This window comes from Eptesicus fuscus, chromosome 6, assembly GCF_027574615.1.
Source record: "Eptesicus fuscus isolate TK198812 chromosome 6, DD_ASM_mEF_20220401, whole genome shotgun sequence".
In the NCBI taxonomy this organism is placed as follows: Eukaryota; Metazoa; Chordata; class Mammalia; order Chiroptera; family Vespertilionidae; genus Eptesicus; species Eptesicus fuscus.
Window position 1 is genome coordinate 88,260,546 of NC_072478.1, and position 27,348 is coordinate 88,287,893.

The 27,348-nt window shown below is 43.8% G+C and overlaps 1 protein-coding gene and 2 long non-coding RNA genes across 6 annotated transcripts; 2 read left to right on the forward strand and 1 right to left on the reverse strand.

The window, feature by feature from the left end:
- Window positions 1-112: 112 nt before the first annotated feature.
- On the forward strand, window positions 113-11,309 carry LOC114235378 (uncharacterized). 4 transcript variants are annotated; one of them, XR_008556408.1, is made up of 4 exons: window positions 113-213; window positions 6,501-6,641; window positions 9,455-9,540; window positions 11,060-11,309. It is a non-coding gene; the product is annotated as an uncharacterized LOC114235378 (long non-coding RNA). The 4 variants fall into 4 exon arrangements; XR_008556409.1 differs by having other exon boundaries at window positions 6,568-6,641; window positions 11,060-11,308; XR_008556410.1 differs by lacking the exon at window positions 113-213 and adding an exon at window positions 229-546 and having other exon boundaries at window positions 6,568-6,641; window positions 11,060-11,308.
- Window positions 5,248-27,348, reverse strand: SLC36A2 (solute carrier family 36 member 2). The gene is made up of 10 exons (XM_008152236.3): window positions 27,183-27,348; window positions 23,962-24,052; window positions 23,321-23,409; window positions 22,700-22,795; window positions 19,371-19,455; window positions 15,318-15,536; window positions 13,638-13,736; window positions 10,902-11,068; window positions 8,337-8,506; window positions 5,248-5,519 (listed from the first exon to the last, which is right to left on the reverse strand). The coding sequence occupies exons 1-10, from the start codon at window positions 27,335-27,337 to the stop codon at window positions 5,248-5,250; spliced, it is 1,443 nt and encodes a 480-aa protein (XP_008150458.1). The 5' UTR covers window positions 27,338-27,348.
- On the forward strand, window positions 12,810-15,404 carry LOC129149505 (uncharacterized). The gene is made up of 3 exons (XR_008556412.1): window positions 12,810-12,994; window positions 13,397-13,756; window positions 15,292-15,404. It is a non-coding gene; the product is annotated as an uncharacterized LOC129149505 (long non-coding RNA).

Here is a 27,348-nt window from a genome sequence, read left to right on the forward strand (position 1 = left end):
CCAGCGGGAAACCAGAACTACCTCACAATGGAGGCTGCCCGTCCAATAAAGTGCTGCAGAATCCCAGGATGCAGGTGTGGTCCAACAGAGGGTAATCCGGCTACCACTTTGCCCTGGGTAGGGGTGAAGCGTGGCTTTTATGGCCCAGTTAAAATGCCACCTGCTCAGAATTTCTGTACAAGAGGACTGCCACCTATTTAAAAAGGAGTGCAAGTAAACTTTAAAAAATTATTCAAAAAATATTCATCGAGCATTAATATAGAAGAAGGCAAAAGTAGGCTTACAATTATCCATATATATAAAAGGCTAACGGACTGTGACGACTGGCTGGTAGCTATGACACGCACTGACCACCAGGGGACAATGCAGGAGCTGCCCCCCAGTGGTCAGTGCGCTCCCACAGCCAAACTCCTGCACCTGGCCAACCTCCCACGGTCCCTCTCCCTGGCCGGCTGACCTGATCTGCCCCGATCATGACTGGGCGAGACGGCCCCGGTCGGCCAGGAGGGACCCCACCCGAGCACGAATTTGTGCACCAGACCTCTAGTGAGTATATGAAATACAGAGTTTATTCTTGTATTATTATTTATTATTGCAGTATTTATTACTATTAACCTACTTTTGCCCGCCCTTGTATACTAGGCACTGTTCTCCACACTGCGAAAACATTAGGGTATGAAAGTACTACAACTTCTGCCCTCGTAGAACTTATGAGCTAGTAAAGAGACTGATAATAAAAAAATGTTGCCGAAACCGGTTTGGCTAGTGGATAAGCGTCGGCCTGCGGACTGAAAGGTCCCAGGTTCGATTTTGGTCAAGGGCATGTACCTTGGTTGCGGGCACATCCCCGGTGGGGGTGTGCAGGAGGCAGCTGATCAATGTTTCGAACTCTCTGTCCCTCTCCCTTCCTCTCTGTAAAAAATCAGTTAAAAAAAAATGTTGAGTATATGTTCGGAATAAGTACTGGAAAGAAAAATAATGCAGAAAAGGGAATGGAGAGTGCCGGTGGGGGTTGGGGGGGAGGGTTGCAATTTTAGACTGGTGGTGACAGTGGGCCTCACTGAGAAGTGGCATTGGGGAAAGGGCTGATGAGGTGAGGGAGCATGCGCTGTGTGTGTTTTGGGTAAGAAACGTAAAGCAGAGGGAGGAATAAGTGCAAAGGCCCTGAGGCAGGAGAGTGCCTGGGGTATTACAGGAATGATAAGGCCAGGTGGCTGGCTCAGTGTGCACAAAGGAGGGGAGATGAGTAGAGGGGCATATGTCTGGTTTGCCCAGGACTGGGCTGGTTTGTGCTTGTTGCCCTGGCACAATGAATAATTATTAACATTGCCTCTTTTCACTATCAAGAGTGTCCTGGCTTGAATGATAAATTGCAGGATCACACCAGAGATGCAGTTAATGTAAGTGGAAGTAACAAAAAATGGGTGGACCCTGTAGGCCACTGGAAAGCCTTTGGATTTTACTGAGGGTTTTGAGCAGAGAAGTGACATGACTTGGGTTTTAACAGGATCTCTCTGGCCATTTTGTTGGCAGCAGATTGAATGGGGGCGAGAGCAAAAGCAGGGACATAATTAGGAGGCTGTTGCAATAAACTCAGAGGCTACTGCAATGACCCAAGGTCAACAGGGGTTTCGATCAGGTGGCAGCTAAAGATGGTGAGAAGTGACTGAAGTCTGGACACCTTTAAAGTGAAAGCCAAGAGGATGTGCTGATGGACTTACTGTGGGGTATTAAGGAAAGAGAGGGCTCAAAGATGACTCCACTGTTTTTGGTGTAACAGGAAGGATGGGATCGGCATGAACAAAGTCTAGTCTTGAAGATGCCTTTGCAGAGCAAACCCTGGCCCACTGTACTTTGTATGTTTATTTGGGATGGTCTGGACAGGTTACTTATGAAGATTATGGGGGGGGGGGAGACAAAGTGTTCCCCATGGCAACCCTTAGTAATGCTCTGAAATCAACTCTATGAGCCTCTTCCCTCCCCTGAATATCAAAAGAGATCTCTCCCTCCTCTGATGCCCGAAAGGCTATTTCCCAAGTTGGAAATAACTTCCCCTCCCCAACGCATTTATTCATTGCTTTAATACTCACTAGTGAATGCCTGCTCTGAATTAGGCAGGCGCTACAGACTCAGCAATGAACACTTTCAAGGAGTCTGTACTTTAGTAGGAAGTAGGAATAGGACAAACAAGTAAACAATGAGACAGTGATAGATTATAAGAAATGCCATGCTCATTTTAAAACAAAGCAAAACAAATGCAAAACTTCAAAAAGTGAGAGTCACCCTCATCCAGAGAGAACAGCTGTGACCAATTTAATGTGCTTCATTCATGCACATGTCCCATCACTAACTTGATGTGTAATACAGCTTTGTAAAAAATTGTGATAAAATACATGTAACATAGCCGAGACCGGTTTGGCTCAGTGGATAGAGCGTCAGTCTGCGGACTCAAGGGTCCCAGGTTCGATTCCGGTCAAGGGCATGTACCTTGGTTGCGGGCACATCCCCAGTAGGGGGTGTGCAAGAGGCAGCTGATCGATGTTTCTCTCTCATCGATGTTTCTAACTCTCTATCCCTCTCTCTTCCTCTCTGTAAAAAATCAATAAAATATATTAAAAAAAAAATACACGTAACATAAAACTTATCATCTTAACCATTTTTTAAAAAAATTGATTTTAGAGAGAGGGATAGAGTGATAGAAACATTGATTGGCTGCCTCCTGCTCACCCGTACTGGGGATCAAGCCCAAAACCTGGATATGTGCCCTGACCGGGAATCGAACTGGTGACTTCTTGGTTCACGGTCAATGCTCAACCACTGAGCACACTGGCCGGGTAGCTATCTTAGCCATTTTTAAGTGTGCAGTTCAGTAGTGTTAAATACATACACAATGTGTACAACCAATTTCCAGAACTCTTCATTTTGCAAAACTGAACCTCTATAACAATTAAACTTCCTTTCCCCCTCTCCCCTAATAATCCCCCCCCCCAATTCTACTTTATTTTTTCATGACTCTGACTACTGTATGTATCTCATAAAACTGGAATGATGCATTATTTGTCTTTTTTTCTGACTGGCTTATTTCACTCAGTATAATGTCCTCAAGGTTTACCAGTATCTGTGTTGTGACATGTGTCAGAATTTCCTTCCTTTTTAAGGCTGAGTAATATTCCATTGTAATATATACCACATTTTGTGTATCCATTCATCTGTCAACGGGCATTTGGGTTTCTTCCACCTTTTGGTTATTGTGAATCATGCTGCTCTGAATATGGGTGTGCAACTATCTTATTTGAAATGCTACTACAACTTTTTCACTTAATATATGCTATCCATATTTTCACTTCACCAAACAGATGAAGAAATAAATTTTAACGATTGGAGAACATTTGATTTTTAAAGTAGGGTTTATTGAGGTATAACTTACATCCAGAAAAACTCACCCTTGGAAAGTGTACAGTTCAACAAGTTTCGACAAATGCACAGTCTCATAACTAACACCAATCTATATAACATTTCCATCACGCCAAAAAGTTCCCTCGGGCCCCTTTGTAGTGAATCTTCTCCTCCAACATCCATCCATTCGGTTGAGCATCTTTGACAACATTATATAAATACAATCAGATAATATGTAAGCTTTTAAGTCTGGCATCTTTCACTCAGCGTGATGCTTTTGAGGTTCATCCATGTTGTTGAATGCAACAGTTTAGTCCTTTTTATGGTTGAGTAGTACTCCATTGTATGGACATAACAAAATGTGCTTCTTCATTCACCTGGTGATGGACATTTGGATTACTTGCAGTTTTCGGTGATTATGAATAAAGCTGCTGAATGAAGAAACATTCATGTACAGGACTTTATGTGGTCAAGTGTTTTTATTTATCTGGTGAAGATTTTGGAGTAGGATTGCTTGTGTATTTTTAAGTTTGTAAGAAACCACCAAACTATTTTCCAAAGTGGCTGTACCAGTTTGCATTCCCGCCAGCAATTTTTGAGAGTTCCAGTTGCTTCCTTGTCTAGTTTTTTCTTGTGCCTTATTTTAATTAATAAAACCCTTACTATTTGATATACAGGACATACCCAATTTTTCAGTGATGAGCAGCTTTATAAATATACCCCTGAACATTTGATTGTTGCCTTAGGAGGAAGTCTCAGAAGTAGAATCGTTGGGACAAATAATATTCTTATTTTCAATCTTGATTCATATTGTCCACCAGAAAAGTTGTGCCGAATGCACTACCACAAAAAAAAAAAAGAGTGCCAATTTTTCCACACACTGTAAGTGCCAACTTTTTATTAATCTTTAAAATGTTTAGAAATGTGATAAGTAAAATTGACTCATTGTTACTTTACCAGTAATCCCTATTTCTTTGGTTACTATTGAAGATGAACATCTTACATAATTTAGACATTTGTATTTGTTCTCTTATGAGTTCCCTGCTTGTGCATTTGCCTATTTTTCTACTAGGGGGTATGAAGGGGTAGGAGTAGGTATTTGGCTCTGTCTGTCTATCTGCACTCAGGTATTTACTCCTTCTGAAGGGAGGAGCTGAAAAGTCACATTGTGAAGAAGAATTTGTGGCCATTTTTGCAATCTACTACAAGAGCCTTTAATATGCTTGGCACACAGTCGGTAGTCAAGGTGTTGTAAGACTTAAAAGGTAAATAATGCCAAATAATGCCATTGTCCAGCCCTTTCCTCCCTGCCATTGGCATTTATTTTCATGCCTCCCATCCATTGTTGGGATCTTTGAATTGGGCCAATACTTTATCCAGTGGTTTAGAAAGTTTATTGCCCTTGACAAATATGATGGTTTTTTTTCCTGAGAGTTTCAGCTCACAATGGGCCACTTGGCCTAATTCATCTTGATGCTGGAGCTGGGTACACCTTGCTGGGACCCTTTTTCTGTCAAATCAGGGTCAGCCTTAGCTGGCCACACCTCCTCCTGCCAATTGCTGCCACTTGGGTGCCCCCGGTGGCTTCTTCTTGCATAGCTCCATTCAAGATGTGAGATTCACCATGTGAATGGCCAAAACGTTGGGTGGAATGGAGAGCCTTCCACGGGAGAGCTCTCCATGTAGTGGAAAGCTAGAGATGGAAAGAAAAGGAATAAACAAAAAAATTTGTTTTAATTACCACCTAGATCTTGTAGCTGGTGAGTTCTTGCAAAATAAAGATAATGCATATATAAAAGAGTTCCATAGCATTAACAGTCAGATGCTGGTGGGTAAGGAGTTGTGCCATTCTCACTGAATAAAAATGGTGGAGTTGGAAAAGGTGACAGCGTGTCCTGGCTGGATCAGCTCATCCAGGGCCTGGTAGGTCCCCACCACAAAGCCCACGAAGCCCAGGATGCTGATCAGGGCGTCCTTGGCGATGGTGAGGGGGCTCAGGCCCTCTGAGTAGTAGGTGGTGATCTCCAGGAGGGGTGGGAAGATGAGGGCCAGGGCACTGCTGCTCACGGAGCCCACTAGGGAGAGGACCAGGTCCAGGCGGGGGATGAGGATGGCCAAGATGCCTGTGGGAGATGATACGGGATAGATAGATCATCCCAGGTTTAACCAAGCTGTTAAAGTTTGTTTTAAAAGTCCTTTTTTTAAAACATAAACAAGTTGTTTTTCATACATTCAGTTTCATACAGAATAAGCTGAAAGTCCTATAATACCCCCAATCGTATTCACTAGATGTTACACATTAAAAATTCGGTATGTTTCCTTCCAATAATTTTTCCAATTTATAAATTCATATTTTTGTGAGGAAAAACTACCCACTTAAGTTCCGTGACGAGGGCTGCAAATTTAACTGACAATAGACACATGAATAGGAAAAAAGACAACGTTTATTCGGGGCTAGGGAGCCTTCAGGTGAATTGGCTCCTGGAACAGCCAAAGAGAGGGGTTCATATTCCCCTTTCATAAGGTGAAAGGGAGGTGGGACAGTCTCAGGTAGAGTTCACTTTAAGTAATTACTCAATCTTCTTTCTGGCCAAAAACCTACCAGAGAGGGAATGTATGGCAGCTTTGCTTTTCAGGAGGTCCTGCTTAATTTGGCAAAGGAAGTTTAGTTATAATTGTTTTTCTCACTGTAGCTTCTATTTGTTCAACTGTTTTTATCTTAAAATAATTTTGATGCCACTAAAGTACATTTTGAATCCATGCATATTCAACGATTAAGCTCTTAATAAGTAACACTAAGTAACAGTGCTGGAAACTGTCCCAACTATTTAGGATGTATCAATGTACAAAACAGACAAAAACTGAAAAAAATAAAAATAAAAAAACAACAACAGCCTTACTTCCTAGTGCTAACATTTTAATAATTAACACGACTATGAGCACCTCTTGAAAAACATGAGGATGTAAAATTATTTCTAGGAGAGGAGTCTTGGACTAAGATCGCAGGCTCTCTCTAAAAGTGTCTTCTACATACATGTCAGAAAACAATCTGACAAAGAAACACTAAAAGCTACAGATTTTGAAATTCTATTTTCCCCTCATAGATGTTTTACATTTTTTATTTTGCTTGATGCAAAATTTTCACTAAAACCGACCAGATGCCTCCCCCAGGCTTCCTGTGGAGGAAGAGTGTGGGATAACAATGAAAACAGGTCTGGAAGGCAGGATTCTGGCTTCTCTTTTGGGTAAGTCCCAACCCCTTTCTCTGCTTGTTTCCTCATCTACAAAGTGGGACAAATGATATCTCCCCTTTTAGGCATTATGGTTCATATTGCAAATGGTGTTAAAGTTTTAAACAAGTAGCCCCTGCCAGTGTGGCTCAGTTGGTTGGGCATCATCCCGTGCACCAAAAGTTTTCCAATTCGATTCCCGGTCAGGGCACATGCCCCGGGTTGTGGGCTTGATCCCTGGTAGAAATTGTTATTTTTATATTTGAGACAAATTCCTTCAGCCCTTTGGAGTCTCTGTGATTCTGAATGGTAGTGTCCCTGCCTCCTAGGGTAAATTGGGAACAGATCACTTCAAAGGAAGAAAATCAGTATCCAGTGAAATAAATGGGCTGGTCTAGTAAAGCAAGAAGTAAGAGGGAGATTCTTAGAATCACAATTAAAGGAGCCTTAGGGATGGCTGGGCCCTATCACACCCAAGGCAGGAAGCTCTATCAAATCCTTTGCTCCTGCTAAGATACTCATAGAAATGGGGTACTGGGATCCTGGGGCCTGGGGCCTGGAGCAGGGGGAGGGCTGTGAGGGGCTGAGTGGGGCCAGTGAAGCCAACAAGTGAGCAGGGACCACCCAGGGGGCAAGTCCAGTTGACTACTGCCAATGGGGAATGTGACCCTAGAGTTGGTAAATCATTCCCCCCCAAAACTATTAGAAATTTGGATTTGTAAGTGAGATCTGCCACATTTTGAATGTCTGCCTGGATTTATACATTTATACACTGTGAGGGTCAAACAACACACCTCTGCTGCCAGATGAGATGCTGGAGGCTAAGGATAGTTAGCATAATAAATGTGAGAAGTTCATCAGAAGGCTGATGGATGTTTTCAGCAGGGCTGAAAATCTGCATATTATTACCTGCTGCTGAACAGCTGTAGGCATTTCCCCTAACCTGATAATCTTTTCCAGTTTACCAAACTTTACCTTTGATATGCCTGTTTACATTCCTAAAGTGCCAATGTGTTTTCCAGTAAATAAAAAGCTGTGGGTCCAGAGATTCAGGGACCCACCCCGCTAGAGGGTGAAGCCTCTGCCTGGTTCCCCCAAATGCCTCCCAAGTTTATATTTCTTGTCTAGTCTCCATTTATTTGTAGCCCTTCTCCAGATTCCTGAACCCTTTCTGTGAAAAGACTGTGGCAACGAGACTTACCGACTGTCGTTTTCAACCTCTGTCCTGGAGGCAGAGGGTCTGGCTCTGGACTTAGATGACTTGGATTCAAATCCCACCCCTGGCACATCTTGGCCAAATACTTATCACTCCCTGCTTTGGTGTTCTCATTTGAAAAGTAGGGTTTCTCATAATCCTACCTCATAAGAGTTCCTGTAGGAACTTCTGTAAAATATGGACTAAAAAAGAGCTTAGCACAGTGTCTGGCACACAGTAGATGCTTAATAAATATCAGTTCTTATTATGATTGTTGTTGGATAAGCTGTGCCACGACCTCAGGCTGTCTAGCATCAAATCTGTCTTATTAGGTAGATGTAAGAATTAGCGTATCCCTGAGGCTTAAATGAATCACTACTTGCCAAGCCTTTTCCGGTCCTTGAACTACAGTTAGTGCTCAATCAGTGCAGATTATTACGGCTATCCTTTATCATCTGGCTGATTTCTGATAGCCCTCAGGAAAAGAGCAACATTGCTCTCTGCCTTCTACTCACATGTCAGGCAGACCATGGTGAAGCGGATGGACAAATTCAGAAGCAGTGCCCAGCGCTTGGACACCCGGGAGATGGCGGAGGGGATGATGATTTCTGCAGGGACGTAGAACTGCAGGGCGTAGGAGAACAGGATGCCGGCGATGTAGAGGAGCTTGACCGACTGGTACAGCCTGCAGCACAAAACAGTGTTGTTGTCTATGACCACTGGGCTCTGACACCCGGCCTCTTCAGAATATTAACCTCTGACCTTAGGACAGTCCCTCTGGCTGCAGTTTTCTTGTCTAAAGGTGATGGGGAGGGAACTTCTAAAAGCCAAGAGGGAGTCATAGCAGAGCACGCAGTGAAAATGGACTGAACCATCATGGATTTGAAAAGCAACAGTTGAGAGGGTCATCTCTAAATAAAAAGAATCTTTAGCCTGGGTATACTAGTATATAACACCTGAGCATGGGTATATATAACAGCTGAGCATGGGGTGTATATAACAGCTGAGCATGGATATATATAACACCTGAGCATGGATATATATAACATGGATATATATAACATGGATATATATATATATATATATAACAAACCACTATCACTTGATGCTCAATTTTAGATTTTAGGAAAGAGAGGCTCAGTCCAGGGAGACAAGTGATAAGTGGCAAAGGCCAAAAACCCTGTGTCTAAGAGACTCTGGTCCCTGTGATCTCTGACAATTCTTAGGAATTCTCTGGATTCTCCCCAAAGCTCTTGGCACAGTTCCTCAACAAATGCTTCTAGTAGGTTGTGAGAACTGCAGAATCCCAAATCCTTGGGGAAAGATGCGGTCTACAAATAGGGTTGTGTGAGGGCTGGGGGCAGTGGGGGGGGGGGGGGTGGTGGTAAAAGCAGGGGTAGGATTACTTGCAGTCATCAGACTAGAAGCAGAGTGTGTGTGTGATGGGGGATACTGAGTTTTATCAGAGCCTTTTCTGACCTATGGAGATATGACATTTTCCCTTTAATCCATGAATATGGTAGATGGATCTCCCATGTTTAATAAACCTGTGTGCGTATGTGTATGTCTGAGTCTGTGTTTAGGCCATTCCTTAAAAAGATAACTTCCACATTTCTGTGTTTCTTCCTCACAGAAGTCCTGATGCCTAGAATACCACTTACTCCATTTCCATCTGTTCCAAACCCCACCGATTTCTTGAAATACTCATCTTTTGAGCAGGTACTACATGCCAGATGCTTTTAACATGCCCAATTCAATCCCATGACAATTCTGCTTTATAGATGAGGAAACCAAAGGTCAGAGAGGTTAAGTAAATCACCCATGACCACAAACCAGGAGGCAGTATTACTGGGACCTGGACCCAGGAGCGCCAGAGTTGTCCTTGCTTGGACAGAGTTGCCTTGTTAGACAACAAGATTCTCTGTTGTCCCATTCCAATGTAGTTTCTTTCCTTGAAAGTCCCCAAGGCCTCTTGGATCCTCTACAGGGCTTCTTTTTCTGTTCTGTGTTATAATTGCTTATTATACTAGCTCTCCCTCCCCCACTCCCACTGGATTATGAGTCAAGGAAGATAGTGAAGCTGAAATTTATAGTCTATTCACATCAGCATCCTCCATGCCCCCATGTGTCTAGACCGGCATCTGCGTATAATTGGCCTGCAGTAAACGCTTGATGAATGACATCTATCAACTTGGGAAAGGTACCCCCTTTAAGGCCAACTAAGCCTCCAGGTGCCCCTTAAAAAGGAAGGCATCCTGGAGAAAATGCTCACAATGCAGTATGGTTTCGTGTGTCCATTTAAATATGGCTCTGTTGAAGTCTGGCTCAGCTAACTGTTGCTTGAACTGAGTGCATTTGAAGAAAACATCTTTGCAGTGGTCCTCCCAAACTGGTTCTTGTTTGACTACTTTTCATCTTAGCTCCTCTGACATGGAGATGTGCACCACAGGCCGTGGCAAGCAGGACTTGGTAATACAGCCTTCACAAATATAACTGGTAATTCTTTTAAAAATCCTCACCTGCAGATACTTTTCCATTCATTTTTAGAGAGAGTGGAAGGGAGGGAGAGAGAGAGAGAAACATCGACGTGAGAGAGACATATCAATTGGTTGCCTTCTGGGGATCGAGCCTGCAACTGAGGCACGTGCCCTTGACCGGAATCGAACCCGGGACCGTTCCATCTGTGGGCCAATGCTTTATCTACTGAGCCAAACAGGCTAGGGTCGCAAATACAATGGAAAGTATTGCCAACCACCGACTTCTCTCTCTGCCTCTTGCCCTCCCCTAGACCTGTCACTTTCCTCCTTAGGTGACCAAGGATTCTCACTTCTTTCCTTTCTCCCTAAATATGTCCTCCTTCATTCTGAGCTTAACAAGACCTCACTCAACATGAGAGGCTGTAGTTAAAGGAGGAGCTCCCTGAATAGAGAACCCAGAGCCCAGGGCTCCAGCAACAGCTCTGCTTCTCCCTGGGGAGGCCCTCTAGGCCTCTGTTTGCCATCTGTGGGAGGGAGGAGGAAGTGACCTATACGTTCCCACCTGGCCCTGAGTCCTCCCCACCAGAGGGCCCATAAAGTTACCAGCAGTTGGGCAGGTTAAGGGTTATGCTGGCCTTGATGTCATTTTGAAACTGCAGGTAGCCCAGAACCCCGAAGCCAATGTACAGGGCAGTGATGATGGCCATTCCCAAAGACAGGATAGCTGGGAAGCGGCGGGTATCCTTCATCTTGTTTTCCAGGGGCAGAACCTGCAGAAATAACACAGTGTGAGAAGACAGCAGGAGAAAGAGGGCCATGACGTAAAGAAGAAAGGCATGCCACTTCTGGGTATATACCCAAAGGAACTGGAAGCAGGAACTTGAACAGATATTTGCACACCCACTGTTCATACAGCATGATTCACAATAGTGAAAAGAGAAAACTTTTTAGAAACGTGTCCATGGATGGATGAATGAATAAACAAATGTGGTATATATATACCATAGAATATTATTCATCCTTAAAAAGGAAGAAAATCCTGGCACATGCCACAACATAGATGAACCTTGAGGACATTATGCTAAATAAAATAAGCCAAACACAAAAGGATAGATAGTGCATGATTCCATTTATACGAGGTACCTGGACTAGTCAAATTCATGAAGTCAGAAGGTAGAATGATGGTTTCCAGGGACGGAGGATGAGGGGAATGAGGAGTTATTGTTTAATGGGTAGAGTTTCAGTTTCTTGAGGAAAAGAATTCTGGACATGGATGGTCTTGATGGTTGCACAATAATGTGAATGTCCATCATGTCACTAAATTGTATGCTTGAAACGGTGAAGATGATAAATTGTGTTAGGTGTGTTTTACCACAAAGAAGTCACAAGATGAACCCTGGACCATTCAGAGCTGGGAGGTCCCCTCAGGTTGTCCAGGATCAAGGAGCTCAGCTCCTTGGGGCAGCCTGATCTGGGCAGATGCATTTTCTTTGGCCAGCATAGTCTTTAAGAAAATTGAATGACTATGAATGTCTTTAGGCACAACGTTCTTTCCCCATTCACCAGGCCCCCTTCTTTTGCTCACACTGACATATGCTTGCCTCCTCACCCACACTACCTTCCAAAGGCATCCGAATCTGAGACTTCCAATTCCAGTGTACTCATCCCTCCCTGTACAGATGGGGAGGCTGAGACGCAGGTTACACAGTGGGCTGGTGGCACAGCTGGGATCAGAGCTTCCTGGTTACCCAGTAGCACATTTCTTCCCAGACCATGTTCTCAGGATCCTTCCACCCCGGGTGCATCTCTGAGAGCATCCATCTGGAGACCAGTCTGCCTCTTGAGCCTGCTGGGCATCTGAAGGTCACGTCTGTCTTTTGAACCAACGCTGTGAAGACCACAACTCTATGAAGCTTGTACTTGTACAGTGCTAATTTTACAGATGAGGAGAACAAGGCTCTGAAGATGAAGTAACTTGCCCCAAGTTACACAGCTTGCAAGTGGCAGAGCCAAGCTGCAGACTAGGGTTGTCCTCCAAAGTCCAAGTGCTTGCTTCTACTCAATTTTGCCTATACTCCTACAGCATTGGGTATGTGTGGTACTCAGTGGGAACTTAGCATCTACGCCCTGGTATTGTTAATGACTTTTTGTCCTACATGCATCTCCTCCCTGCCCCATGCATGTGGGAACTGCGTGAAGGGAGTGCTCTGTAGGGGTCACTGCTGTGCCTCTCCACTTTCTTCCGGGTGAGGGGCAGGTTCCCAGTTGTAGCAGGTATTCAGGAAAACATCCTGGGGGTTATGTGGAGAGCAGACAATCCACCCTGAGCTTTCCCACTTTGTAATACATTTTAGCTGCATAAGTTCTCCAGGCTAAACATAATCTTTTCTTTAGGCCAGAACCAAGGAACCATGGCCCTCAGAAACAAGACTGAATTATATTGTCTGTGAACTAGCAAGCCTACTCCTGGAGAAATAAAAACATGTTCCCACAAAACCTGGACGCAATGCTTATAGCAGCATTACTCATCGTCAACACCTAGAAACAACCTTAATATCCTTCTACAGGTGAATTGATAAATTGTAGTGTTGCTGCTACAGTGGATGCTCAAGAGATAGAAAGCAACGAGCTACTGACGCATGCAACACTATGGATGATCCTCAACGCAGCTAAGTGAAGGAAGCCAGTCTCAAAAGGTTACATACTGTATGATCCCCTGTATATTCTGGGAAAGATAAGGCAGTAGAGACAGTGAACAGGAGGTGGTTGCTAGGGATTAATGGAGGTAGGGGAAGTTTTTTGTGGTGAGGGAATTGTTCTGTAACCCAATTGTGGTGTATCTATGACTCCATGCATTTCTCAAAACTTACAGAAATGTACAACCCGCTACTAGCTCCCCAAAAGTGAATTGTATTATATATAAGTTAAAAGTAAACTTAAAAGTTATATACACAGCACTATCCTTCCTCAAGTGTGGAAGTAGAGACTATGTAATAATCTATCATAAGGATACAGTACTTTCTAGTTTAAAGCTCCTTTATGTTTCATCAAATCCTGTCATTTAAATTGTACACCTCCATTTGCTTTGATTTTAAAAGGTTAGGAAACATGTTGATATGAAGATACATGTTTAATAGATGTACTGGGACAAGAACAGATCTCTCTCCTGACTGCTTCCCTGTTGTAACCTGCGTTTCTCTTGTTGATGACAACTGACCCTATTGAAGCCAGAGGTTACTTTCTCCCGTGTGCACAGAAACCCAAAACCCAGAGCACCCAGCGCCCGCTCAGGAGGCCACGCACAGCACCAGGGAAATTCCACCCCGATTCAAACCTTACCAAGCCAATGCTTTCAAATGAAAAAATGGCTGTTCCGAAGAAGAGAGAGTAGGTCTTCCAACTTGTTACCAGTGGCAATTGGCTGGGGTCTGGAATACCCTATAGGAAAGAGATATGAGGTAAGACATTAACCCTCAAAGCATGTTTGGGCTCCTTTAAGAGGGCATTCTGAAAGTAGACCTGAATTTTTTTTAAAAATTAAATGTCAAGTAATATAGAAAACTTCAAAAGGAAGTAGGCAACAATCCAAGTTGATTTTAACACTGCACAAGAACAAAGAGCCAGAGGGGAAAAATATCAAGGTATTGTCAAAGTATTGAAGAATCTGTAGCTCATGAGGGAGTTTGGTTTATCAGAATCCAACAAAAGAAAGTCCTGCACACCACAGGTTAGTGCCAGCCTAAAGTGCCCAAGAACACTTTGTACAGTGGTTATGGGTACTGGAAATTACTGTCTATAGTTACAGTGATATTCCAGGGAGCCCAAAGGAATTGGTTAAATATGAAAGTCTCTTCTTTTTCAATGAGCTACAAATTGAAGAGGAGGCCCCAGCTGGTTTGACTCAGTGGATAGAGTGTCGGCCTGCGGACTGAAGGGTCCCGGGTTCGATTCCTATCAAGGGCACATGCCCGGCTTGTGGGCTCGGTCCCCAGTAGGGGGCGTGCAGGAGGCAGCGGATCAATGATTCTCTCTCATTGATGTTTCTATCTCTCCCTCTCCCTTCCTCTCTGAAATCAATTATATATATATATATATATATATATATATATATATATATATAACAGAAGAGGAGGAAAATGTATGAAATATGTTATGTACCCTGTGACCTAGAATGTGAAAATCATTACAGAACCATTCCTCTCATTGAGCAAACTCTGGAATTGTCCGAACAAGAACCATAGGTAGTTAGAAAATTCAATTTTGTGGAATTTATCAATATTGCCTTAAGGAATATAAGACTTATTTATAGTTACCACAAAATATTGGACTAATTTGTTGTTATTACTAAATTCCTTGTGACTTCTGAAAGAGAAAAACATCTGAGAGGTATTAGGTATGACAAGGGGCTTCTGGGATTTAAATTTCTGTGCAGTCTTGTCTATTGTAAAATAAAAATTAGAAAGGCTAGAAAAGTAGGGAACTGAGGGAAAATCAATATGTATAAGTCAACTTCAAAGATGTTATAATTTACATTGTGATAGATTGGCTTTTGGCTTTTCAAGACTATTTATATCTCTGTGATAAAATATGAGGGTTTTTTTCTCTTGAGTGCCTGAGGGAGTAATTTTGAGTGCTTGGAATTGTAGCCTAGAGTATGTAAGACTATACAGATGCAATTAGATAAGAAGATGCTGCTTTCTTTCTGCCTTTTGCTGCTATTCCAACCGTTACAGGAATAATCTATCATTCACCAATTAAGATGCTTTCCTGGCAAAGCATTTTTTTAAGCCAGAATTTGACATAAAACAATGATTGGAGAAGCAACATGCAAGAGAAGATATCCAGAAGAATGAGATTTCACAGAGACATCTCTGTGGAAGACATGTTACAGTGAGGCGGGTACCAGGCTGAACAATGAGGTAAACACTTACCTACCCTCAGTGTTGGTGCCAGGTATCAGTCTATTCTTGATTAAAGGCTCTGCCCCCTGCAGGAGTCAGGTGTGTGGTGTGCACTAACCTTGGCAATGTACTGGGCGATGATGATCAAGCTGACCAGCATGCTGATGTTGGCCAACATAGAGAAGATGGACAGGACCCTGAGGTTCCCAAAGAGGACCAGCAGCATCAGGATGGGCAGGAAGGCGAGCATGTAGAGTCGAGAGTCTACCGTGGGTGTGAGAATCACCGTCTCATTGTAATGGCAATTGCTGGAGGTGCCATTAACAGCTTCCACCACCTGAGGAAAGAATGGGAAAGGCAAGTTGGAAGAGTCAATACCTCTTCTGGCCACGTGATTACTCAGTTCTGGTCCACAGTCAAACTCCCTCCCACAGGGCTGGAATGTCTCACTTGAATCAGGGTGAACTTAGAAACTTCTTATTGTAAATCTTCGGCACCATACTTCTGCAAAAGAGGCAGCACAAGTAACCTTAATAAAAATAAAATAACTAGCCCTAGCCAATTCGGTTCACTGGATAGAGCATCGGCCCTCAGACTGAGGGGTCCCGAGTTCAGTTCCGGTCAAGGCCATGTACCTCAGTTGCAGGCGCGATCCTCAGCCCTTGTCGGGGCTCATGTGGGAGGCAACCAATCTATGTGTCTCTCTCATATCTATGTTTCTCTCTCTCCCCCCTTCCTTTTCACTCTCTCTAAAAGTCAGTGGGAAAATATCCTCAGGTGAGGACTAACAAACAAACAAAAAAGAAGAAAAAGTAAAATTAATACAAAATAACTACTTATAGTGGCTATCTATCAGCTCTTGGAAACCCAGCATCCATTCCTCCTGATTTTGATTTATTTTTTTGTGAATTCTCTCTCACCCAGACACAACCTGGGAGGACTGTAAGTCACAATCATACGGCAGAACTAAAGGACAGGCCTTTGACTCAAGCTAGGGCATTCACCATCTCTCCCTGCAACCTGAATCTAAACAACTAGCAAAATGACAAAATGACACGGGGACAGAAAAAGAACGGGTAAAAATTAACTCTGACAAGGGATCCCTGAGGAGACTACGTCAGTTCTATGTATATCTCCCCAACTGCCCTGGTTCCTGTTCTTTTCTGAGACCCATTTATTTATTTTTATTTTTTTATTTTTTTATTTATTTCAGAGAGGAGAGGAGAGAGGGAGAGGAGAGGAGAGGAAAGAGAAACATCCATGATGAGAGAGAATCATGGATTGGCTGCCTCCTGCCCGCCCCCTACTGGGGATCAAGCCCGCAACCCGGGCATGTGCCCTTGACCGGAATCGAACCTGGGACCCTTGAGTCCGCAGGCTGATACTCTATCCATTGAGCCAAACCAGCCAGGGCTCATTTATTTTATTTATTTATTTTTTAGCTTTCTTTGTCATTTTGGAAGTTCGCCAATATTCTTCTACTACACTTACTTTTTTGCTTAAGTACTTGAGTTCCCCAGCATCTGTTTCTTTTGCTTAAAACAAATGAAGAAACAAACAAAAAATCATCACTTATTTGTTTCTTAAATAGACTAATACTGGCATTTTGAGTGAGAGAACTCTTCCTCAAAGGATTAAACCATTCATTGCAGGACATTTAGAATCCCTGGATCCCACCCAATGAAATCGATTAGGATCCCCCATCATTGAGACAAACAAAAAACACCTTCCTACACACAGTATAAACACCACTGTCAAAGTCAGGGGCAGGGGAGGGATGGTACTATCCTCATTTAGAGCCAGCATTACTTCACTGATACAGGCTTACTGTGCAAGCCACACAATCCACTGCAGAACAATTAGAAACTAGAGTTAGGCAAGAAGAAAATGTAAAGCAGTGGTCACCTCAGTACCCGTGGGTAGGCACAGTAATGCCTTGGAATATACGCATCTACACATTTTCTATACAGTACAACAATGACGTATAATATGAATCCTTTTTATTTTACAAGACTCAAATCATAGCATACACTCTTATTTTTAAATGTCCTTTTCATTTAACAACATACCATGAATACTTAAATAAATCATTGTCTTGTTGTTTTCTGATTCTTCACTGCAGTAGGAAAAATACTTAGAACATTGGCCAGGCATTCAAGGCTCTCCATAAATGGGCTCCATTCAGCCTTGAAGGCTCTTCTACAACCAATTGTATTGCCTCTCCTGAGCAAGTCCCCTGCGTTCCTGTCCCCAGGTGTTCACTCCTCCTTTCTTCCACCTTGCCTGCCATCAATGCTCTTCAACACCCTGCTCAGATGCACCTCCCAAGGGAGCCTTCCCTTGCTCCAATGATCTTTCCCTCACCCACACATTTCTACCCCTTAGTTCACAATGAAGTATCCCAACCTCAGGGTGTTGTTAGTAGTGTCCTGATCTGGCACCAAAATATCATATTGATATTTAACTTTTTATATGCTTTAGAACACATTCCACCAAGCCTGCAAACTCAAGACAATGCTTGCTTTGTCTCTAGACAGATGATAAAGTTCTGCTGTGCTTGCCTTGTCTCTAGACAGATGATAAAGTTCTGCTGATATCAGATTGATTTCCAAGCAGCAATCTGGCAATGTGCTTTGAAAGCCTTGAAACAAACTCTTTGATCCTTTACTTTTACTTTCAGAAATATATACTAAGGAAATAAAGGAGCGTACTAAGACTTGTATGGATTATAATAGATTATGAATAAAGGGAAACAAAATATCTAACAATAGAAGACTAAGTCATGGTCAATCTGTGTGATGAAACACTAGTAACCTATTAAAAATTACATTTAAAACTGTAAGGAAGTTGCAAATTGCTAACCAGTTAATAATAAATTAAAACAATAATCGTGAGTAGTTGCACTAGACCCGTGGTTGGCAAACTGCGGCTCGCGAGCCACATGCGACTCTTTGGCCCCTTGAGTGCGGCTCTTCCACAAAATACCACGGCATGGGCGAGTCTGTTTTGAAGAAGTGGCGTTAGAAGAAGTTTAAGTTTAAAAAATTTGGCTCTCAAAAGAAATTTCAATCGTTGTTCTGTTGATATTTGGCTCTGTTGACTAATGAGTTTGCCGACCACTGCACTAGACTAATTTTGCTTTGTTTTCAGAAGCAATATAACATAGTGTTTAAGAACTTGAGCTCTGATATCAAAAGGTCTGCAAATTTTTTTATTGATTTGAGAGAGAGAGAGAGAGAGAGAGAGAGAGAGAGAGAGAGAGAGATACAGATGTGAGAATCACTGATCAGTTGCCTCCTACATGCCCCTAACCGGGGATTGAGCCTACAACTTGGGTATGTGCCCTGACTGGGAATCAAACCCACCACCTTCTAGTGTACAGGACGACACTCCAACCAGCTGAGCCACACCAGCCAGGGCAAAAGGCCTGCCTTTTTAACTGTGTCTCTGTGACCTTATATATATGAATAGAGTGTATAGCACCAGTTTTCTCATCAATACCTATTCTGATAAGGTCATGGAGAGAATTAAATGAAAGCATATAAAATGTTCAGCACTGCACCTGACACATAATAGAAGCTAACTTTGAACGCTTACTATATTTTTCCTTTCTAAATTTTTTACATTTTCTACTTCTGATATTACCATAAACAGAAAAAGACCCCTAAAGAATGATTTTCTTTTTAAAGCTCATTGATTGACTAAGGATGGCCTCTGTTATTACTCATATTATTTTGATCAAATTGCTACAAGATAAACTTCTGGGTTAGATTAAAAGAATTTACTGGGGACAAGAACTGTAAAGATTGAGCCACTAACGGTAGATAAAGATGGTCCAAAGAAAATTAGGTATTACTGGAAAAGACCCATATCAATTTTAGGAGAGTTAAGGATGATTAAGCTCTAAAGCAAGATTTCTTCCAGTCTAATTTTAGAGACCAACCTTGAGGAAAAGTCCAAGAGTACTGTGGGGAAAGTAACCACTTCCAGAAATCTGCAGATGAGTAAACTGGGGGAAGTCTGGATTTTTTGATAGCATCTAGTTTAACTTGCTTTTTATATTAATGAGGACACTAGGGCCCCCAAAAGCAGCAGCCATTTGTTGAACAACTAGTAGAGGATCCTCCTTTTCCAAGTCTTTTATCCTCCCACCTTCTCTAAAAGACTCTACCTGCTTTAAATTATCAGCCAGAAACACAATGTACACACAGCAGAAGCCCATCTGGGTGAATATAAGGAAGAAGCTCACCATATGCCTGGAAGAAAGAGAGAGAGAGAAAGAACACTTGTTAAAAAAAGAGTTGGCTTGTCATATCCATTTCTTGCCCCAGGGGTTGGTGGCCTTGTACCAGCACCCTTGGTCATGCCACCACAATCAACAATGGGGCAGTAGTAAGACGTGAGGTAACAATAGTTCTTTTATAAATATGTTTCTCAACCACCCTCACATTCTCAGTTCAGCAAGTGGTAAAATTCTTCACAGTCAAGAACCTCTCCCCACCTGGCTCTGAGGCATTTTTGTAACTGATACTAATTAATGTAGGGCAGTAGGCACAATGTTTTTATTAGCTGTTATTAATATTTAATTTTTTTCTATGTGGGCACAGAAAAAACACATGGTCCCTTCCTCTAGTGGTTTATAGACTAGTGGGCAAGATGGACCAAAAATAATATTTCTCTAAGGGCCATGGTAAAAAGGGCATTTTACCCAAATTATAGAACAGATAGCCTTCTTAGAAACACCAATACCTGAGTGAGAATCTCTTGAGAAAGGGAAGAAAGAGATGAAGAAAGAGAAGGGGGAGGAGATGGAGAGAAAGAAGTGAGGGAAGAGCATTTCAGCAGAAGGATTAGACAGATTTTTCTAGCTGCCATGTGGAGAATACATTGAGGGAGCACAACGAAGGATGGGAAGATTGGATAGGAGATTCTTACAATAATGGAGGTGAAAGATGGCAGCAGCCTGAACAAAGATGTGACCACTAGGATGAGAACATTGAAACATTTTAAGAGGTACTAGGAAGCTAGAACTTACAGAACCCAGTTGGGGAAAGAAAATGGCCTAAGGTGATGATAGGTTTTTAGCTTGGGCAACAAAATGAAGTGGGATGCTCAGAAGGAAGAGGAATTTTTTAGGGGGGAAGGGAAGAAATTACACATTCAGTATTTGAATTGTTGAGCTTGAGGTACCTACAGGAGAGAACTGTGTATTAAGGTCTGGAACTATTGATTTGTCAATAATGGATAAAGCCTTGAGAAGGCAGATTAGCAACTGAGAATGTGCAAAGTGAGAAAAAGAGAAGGCAGCATTCAACCCTTAGAGAACACCAGCATTAAAAGGAAGGATAGAAGCAAAAAAATTCCACAACAAATGCAAAGGAGTGGCCAGAGAGGTGGGCAGGAAACTAGTACAAAAATCATTTAATGGACGCCAAGAGAAGAGAGAATGTTTGAAGAAGAGAATAGCCAATTGGACCCAGTTTCAGATCTACTGCCTGAAGCAGTTCCTGGCACATTGTGGGCATTCAATAGATATCTGTCGAATAACCAGATGTTGAATATGAGATAGGATGGTGGCTAGAGGATGGTGTAAGGTCCAGGAAACTCTATTAATTTATTTTATTATTTTTGAGATGGAGATACATGAACACATTCAAGTGTTGAGAGGAGAAGTTCAAAAAAGTTCAAGTTATAGGAGAGGAGATGATTCGTGAAACAAGATTTCTAAAAAAGAGCAGGAAAAGCTACTTTATATGCCCAATGAGTAGAAGGATTTGAGGGGTTGTGATAGGCAAAAACCTCCTCTTGGTGACACAATTGGGAACATTCTGGCAGGGTACACCTCAGGTACTGCAGTTTAGGGTTTGAGGTATCACAATTCAAGGGAGCTAGACTTTGACAGTCGAGATGGTGCTCAGAAAAAAGGAGACATATAGGGTGGGTATAGGCCTGAAATCAAAGACAAAAGGGTAAGTTTAGTCCCGAGTACCAGAGGACAGAGGGTGTTGCCTTGTTCTCTGTTATCCCTGAAAGCTAAAAGTTGGGCCCTGCAGGAGGAAGACTTCAGCTCACTGAAGGGTCATTAACCAATTGGTCATTTTCTCTCTTTTCTTCTCACTATAAACTCTCTCCTTAAGAGACCTCTTCTGCTCCCTGGCTTCTGGGCTGATCACTTCAGTTCTGCATTTCCTGCATGAAGATAGGTACAAACCTATACATACAACTACCCACTTGATATTCCCACTTGAATATCTCCCAGGCACCTCAGATACAACTTGTCCAAAACAGAAGTCATCAGAAATCTAAGTCAACTTGGACTTTTTCCTTTTCCCACTACCCCAGGACCCAAATCATGACCAAATTCACTTTTCTCCATTCCCACTGCCATCAGCTAGGTCCCAGACATCACTACCAGCTGCCTGGACTTTGACCATAGTATCCTTATGGGTTTGACTAGTCTATTCTTGCTCCTTTGCAATCTATTCTCCTTCCTGAAGCCAGACAGATCTTTAAACAATGCAAATGTAATTACTTCCTTGAATAAAACCTTAAATTACTTCCCTTTCTTAAAACCAATGGCGTCTTGGTTGCTTTAAGAAAAAAAGAACAAAACCTTTAAGAATGTCTAAAATGTACAGCTAGATCAGTCCCTGGATCCTTCTTTAGCTTCATTTCCCTGACTCTCAACCCTCAAGTTACCTGGTCTTTCTATACCTTGAAACTGCCACTTCCTGCTTCAGGACCTTCAGCTGTTGCTTTTCCTTCTTCCTGGAAGGCCCTCGAGGCTCCTGCCCATTTTCCCACAGGTAATTCCTCACTCTTAAGAACTTCCTTCAGAACTCATCACCACTGTTTCGGCCCAGGAATTCTGCCCAAGCCCACACACATCTCCTTACCTGCTTGGTAGCAGCTAGTACTTCTTTCCTTCATTGTACTTACCCCAGTGGTTATTAAGTAATTGTGTCCTAAACTGTTTAACACCTGTCTTTCCCACTGGACTATGAGTTCTGTGAGGGCAAAGCCTTGTGTGTCTTGCTCCTCACAGTATTTCCAGGGCCTGGTACATGGCAGCAACTGGATAAAAATGATTTAATAAAAAAAGTGAAGCCCTGGCCAGCTAGCTCAGTTGGTTAGAGCATCGTTCCAATACACTAAGGTTGTGTGTTCGATCTCTGGTCAGGGCACATACAAGAAGCAACCAATGAATGCGTAAATAATTATAACAACAAATTCATGTTTCTCTTTCTCCCTTTTTCTCTCTAAAAAAATCAATAAAAAAGTGAATACTATTAAAGCCATATAGCAAAGGATGAACACCCTGTCACTGGAGGTATACGAGGAGGGGGCTGGATCAGGAAGGTTGCCAATGAACCCCTTCCATGTAGAGAGTCCAACATTCTGTGCTGTAAGAGCCAGCTTTCCAGGGAAGAAGGCATGCCCGATGGCCACATTTCCTCCTCCTGTATCTTACCCCACTTCTAGCAAAGAAGGACAAGTTACCTTCCCCAGTGAGCGTGGTCCCGGAGCCAGGTATTGGGGCTGGCCTCTAGTCCATGCATCACTGTATCCCCATAATCCATAAAGGGTTTGTTAAGCCTGCAGGAGAAAGTGCATACACAGTTACTGAGAAACAATTTAACCCGAGATCATATACTGAAAAGTCAGGAGACACAGAGCAAGGCAGGACCCAGCTGGAGTGGAAAGAACACTGGGGCAGTGACCAAAGTTCTAGTTCAAACTTTGCCACCTGGTGGTATTTCATTGGTGTCTTGTTTTCCTTACCTGTTAAGGGCAGTAGTCACCATATAATACACACTTTGTACGGGTACAGTGGTTTTTATATCCATGATCCCATTGGATCCTCATGACAATACTCTGACGCAGAGTTAGGCATGGATTGTTTATACTCAATTTACAGGTGAGTCAAGAAGATACAATGGCCTGGTTGACAGCACCTAATGAGTCACATGGCAGAGCCTCACCTTACCTCCCTGCCCTCAATGCTTTTCTTTTTCTTGGCCTTGTTGGAAGCAATCAACTCTTATTATGTGGAGGATGTTTTGGGATGTCCCTGAGAACCAGGTACCAAAGGAATTGACACGAGGGAGCTGCTTTCCTCACCTGTGGCAGAAGCGCTGGGCACACCTGACCAGGATGTGCATACAGTGCCAGGTGATGAGGCCCATTGCCAGCAAACTCAGCGGGCCTAGCTGAAGAAAGGGGGAGCGAAGGGACAGGGGAAGAGAGAGGAGAATGAATTGTGAAGAATGCTGCGGGGAGGCATTTGGTAGTGCAGATATTCAGGACTCAATGAACTTCCTAGAAACCCTGGTTTGCAATCCTTTTTTAGCAGCAACAGCTATTCTTTCAGAGATAATCTCAAGGAGTACTCCAATAAAGTACAGAAAGCAATGACAATGGGGAATAAGGGACCCAGGATTCTGACCTTTAGTGGCCTCCGAGGCGTCCCCAAGAATGAGTGCTCTGTAGAGCACAAATGGAGAGGCGTAGTCCAACCCCTGCATTCTACAAGGGAGGAAACTGAGGCCCGGAGAGTGGACAAATAACTTGCAAAGGCCACTCAAAGTCTGTGGCAGAGCCAGAACTCATACCCAGACTAGATGTCTAGACTCCAAGTCTGGGCCAAGCTGCCTCCCAGAAAGACAGCTCACTGCAAACCGTTATAAACCTTTAGAGCCTCTCCCCCCACCTCCTTACTACAACCCAGTCGTATTGGCCCCACCTATGGCAGCCCTCCTTACCAGGAGGCCTGCGTTCTTCACAGCCAGGGGTAGTCCCAGGATCCCAGTGCCCATGTTGCATTTCACCAGGTGAATCAAGGCCTGGAATGCTCTAAAGAAGAGTAAAAAAAACATGACGGTCTGGGTGTGTGGAGGTGAGGAGATCCAACAGACACTGCCCCCCAGCATACCAACACTGAGTTAAGGTGGATAGGTGAGCTCCTGGCCATCTCTCAGTCCCCTTGGCCTTGCCTGGCACCTCTGAGTCTCCTGCAGGGTGACCAGCCATTCTGGTTTGTCCAGAATGGTCCTGATTTTAGCAGCTGACATTCAATCTATGCCATTATAATACTATATAACAGACATTATGCTGGGTATTTTACATGTATTTTCCTATTTAATCCTCTTGTCAAGGCAAGGAAGCAGATGAGAAAACTGATGATAGAGGTTTCTTTTTAATGACGTATCCGAAGATATACTGGGGAGCCAGGATTTGAACTCAGGACTGCTTCAGAGTCCCTGTTCTTCAACCCACTTCTCCTGGACTGCTTCCTGGAAATAGGCCCAGACAGATGAGTAAAGGGGCACCCCACTTCACAACCAAGGACACTGAGGTTCAGAGTGGGAAGCAAATAGCCCAAGGTCATAAAACTAGTAGCGGAGACAGGATTGAACGCAGAGAAAAAAGAAAGGGGCAGGCAGCAAAGAAATCATTGTGACTTCTGAATAAATAGGTCAGATGACTTGGGTCCCCAGATGCAGTCTGTTAGGACAGGGTCATTTGGGGATTGAGCTCCAGAAGGGTTTTTTCCCTCAGGCCAGGACATCAAGCTGAGGAATGGCATGACTCCTCCCACCCCAACACAAACACAACCACTCAGACCCTTTCTTTCTCTCTCTCTTCTCTCTCTCTCTCTCTCTCTCTCTCTTTCTTTCTTTCTCTTTCTTTCTTCCTTCCTTTCTATTGATTTCAGAGAGGAAGAAAGAGAAACATCAATGACGAGAGAGAATCATTGATCGGCTGTCTCCTGCACACCCTCCACTGGGGATGAAGTCCTTCAAGACCCTTTCTTGAAGACCAGAGGACAAGATCTACACCTCCAGAGATAAAGTTCCAGGGAAGTACCCTTTCTGTTGATGAATTCCACAACAACCTACTTTGGTACCTCTTTGCACCTGGACCAGGTTTAAACCAAGGTGAGTATTAAATTTACATCCACAACTTAGAAACCTTGGAACCCTACCCACCCCACCCCCCTGCCAGGAGAGCCTTCCAGAGAGGAGATTTATAAAGAGTAGCAGAGGTATTCTGGAAGGAGCCTGGCCTCTGAGGTTGGACAAAACCAGGGATTAAAACCCAAGGCTACTACTTAACTAGCTGTGTCATCTTGGACGACGATGTGTCCACATTGCTGACTCTGTAAATGTTTGGAGGAATGGTATTTTGAAATAACTGCTCCAAACAGCCACACTTTATGTTAATCCCTAACTTCTTTAGCTTCCTAAAGATCTGCCCATTAATTTGTTCAGGGCTGAAGAGAACAACTGGGGGGGAAAGAGAGTGAGAGTCTCTGCATGCCGTTCTCTCTCCCTCTGGGTGTCAGCATCGCTGACAGAGCACAGTGCCCTGTGACCCTCCAATGATGTCCTGTTTTGCAACTAGAAAAAGGTCAAGGGGTCACTTGAGAAATTTCTAACCAGAGGACTTAGGAAATCAGGATCTAACTTTGGGCAATTCAGCCAGTTTAAGAACACAGACAGTGTGGTGACTTGTGCAAAGCAATGGGCTGGAAGGCAGGAAACCTAGGTTTTAGCCCTAACTCCTTTGGTCACCTTGGACCGGCATCCTATTCACAGCAGCCAACACTTTTGGACACTGCACTGGGGGGCTTTATGTGCAATTCACCTGCACAGCCTTCCTAGGAGGAGCAAACTGTCACCTCACAGAGGAGAAACTGGGCCACAGAGCTCTGTCACTTGCTTAAGCTGGTAAGCAGCTGAGTGGGAATTGGAACTCCAGTCAGCTGACCCCATAGGTACCATGCTCACCAGACTTGTTTTACTACTTCCCTCCAAGCCAGAGGGGTCCTCTAGTTTTCACATGTTTCTTTCTTTGATTCTTAAGTGCTGAAATTGCCACCAAACCACGTGTCAGTTCAGGACACAAGAGCTAGTTGGTTCCCTCAGGGCCTCTGATTGAGAAATACCCCCACTCAGCATGGATTGCCCCCCCTCCTGCCCCCCAAGTCTAGAGAGCTCATGCTCAGTGTCAGGCATTCTTAGAACTAGCCCGGGGGCAATAGAACCCTCAGGCTCTCTCTTTAAGACAGACGTCAAGGTGATTGTGTCCATCCCTCATCCCTCCATTGCCCTGCAGGGCAGTGGAAAGGGGCTTTGCCTGCTCCTTATAGTAACTTCTCTCTCCTTTTGCAACTACCCCCGCCCCATCACCCCTTCAGAGTGAATTTCCAAGGCAGCCTCCTTACATTCACACTGCCACTGATTTCATTGTTTTGTATATGGGGAAACCGAGGCTTAGGGAAGTCTAGGAGCAGGTGTTGTTTCTTCTATACCAATGGTGTCAAAACCTTCTTAAAGCAGCAGAGCGGTCCACCACTGTGTGCCCCCCCCGCCCCCCATTTCTTCTAAGTGAACTAGCTGCTCTGCTTGAGTGGTGGAGGCCTAGGGAGCTGGAGCCCCGTAGCTTGGCTTTCCAGCCTAAACCTTCAGTAGGCCCCTGCCTGTCAAGGTTTGAAAGCCTCATGAGTGATCCTCCCCACCCGCTCCCAAATCACACCCCAGGGCAGTGGGGGAAACAGGGCTCTTCCACAAACGGTGCTTTGGATGTCATCACTGCAGGCAGGTATCATCTTCTCCTGCAAGAAGTGGGGGATTCTGCCCTGCTCCCCAACATGATCAAAACGGGCCAGGAGCAAAACTAACTTTAGGGCCAGCACTGGATTCCAGCTCCCACCCTGCCAATGATCCAGTGTATGGCCTGGGATAACTGAGCCTCAGTTTCCCCACCTGCACGTGTTGGAAGCTAGTTCACCATATTTGTCAGGGCTTTCTGACAGTCACCACTCCTGCCCCTGTTAAGCTCTCAGCCTAATGCAGCCTACAACTGCCCCTTTTGCAACCTGGGTCAGACAGCCCACCCACCCACCCTGACCCCAGGGTTTCTGCCAATGCAAGCTTCTGGGCAGGAGGGCAGACATGGGATGGGAGGAAAGAGCACTCACGTTATGCCGTTGGTCTTCTCCAAGACCGGCAACTCCGATGGGCTCCCATCCAAGAAACCGGAGTTCTTGTTCTTGGCACTTTTGAGAGGTGACCTGAGGTCCAGTTTGAGGTCAACAGCTCCCTGGGGACCCCCGGCACTCTTCGTTCCAGGCATGACTGCTTCAA

Coding starts and splice junctions, on each gene's coding strand:
- SLC36A2 (XM_008152236.3), bottom strand. CDS start 27,337: ATGCCTGGAACGAAGAGTGCCGGGGGTCCCCAGGGAGCTGTTGACCTC. Junction 23,410..23,961: donor TGAAGAACGCAGGCCTCCTG/GTAAGGAGGGCT, acceptor CCCTTTCTTCAG/CTAGGCCCGCTGAGTTTGCT. Junction 5,520..8,336: donor CACCATGGTCTGCCTGACAT/GTGAGTAGAAGG, acceptor CATCTCCCACAG/GCATCTTGGCCATCCTCATC.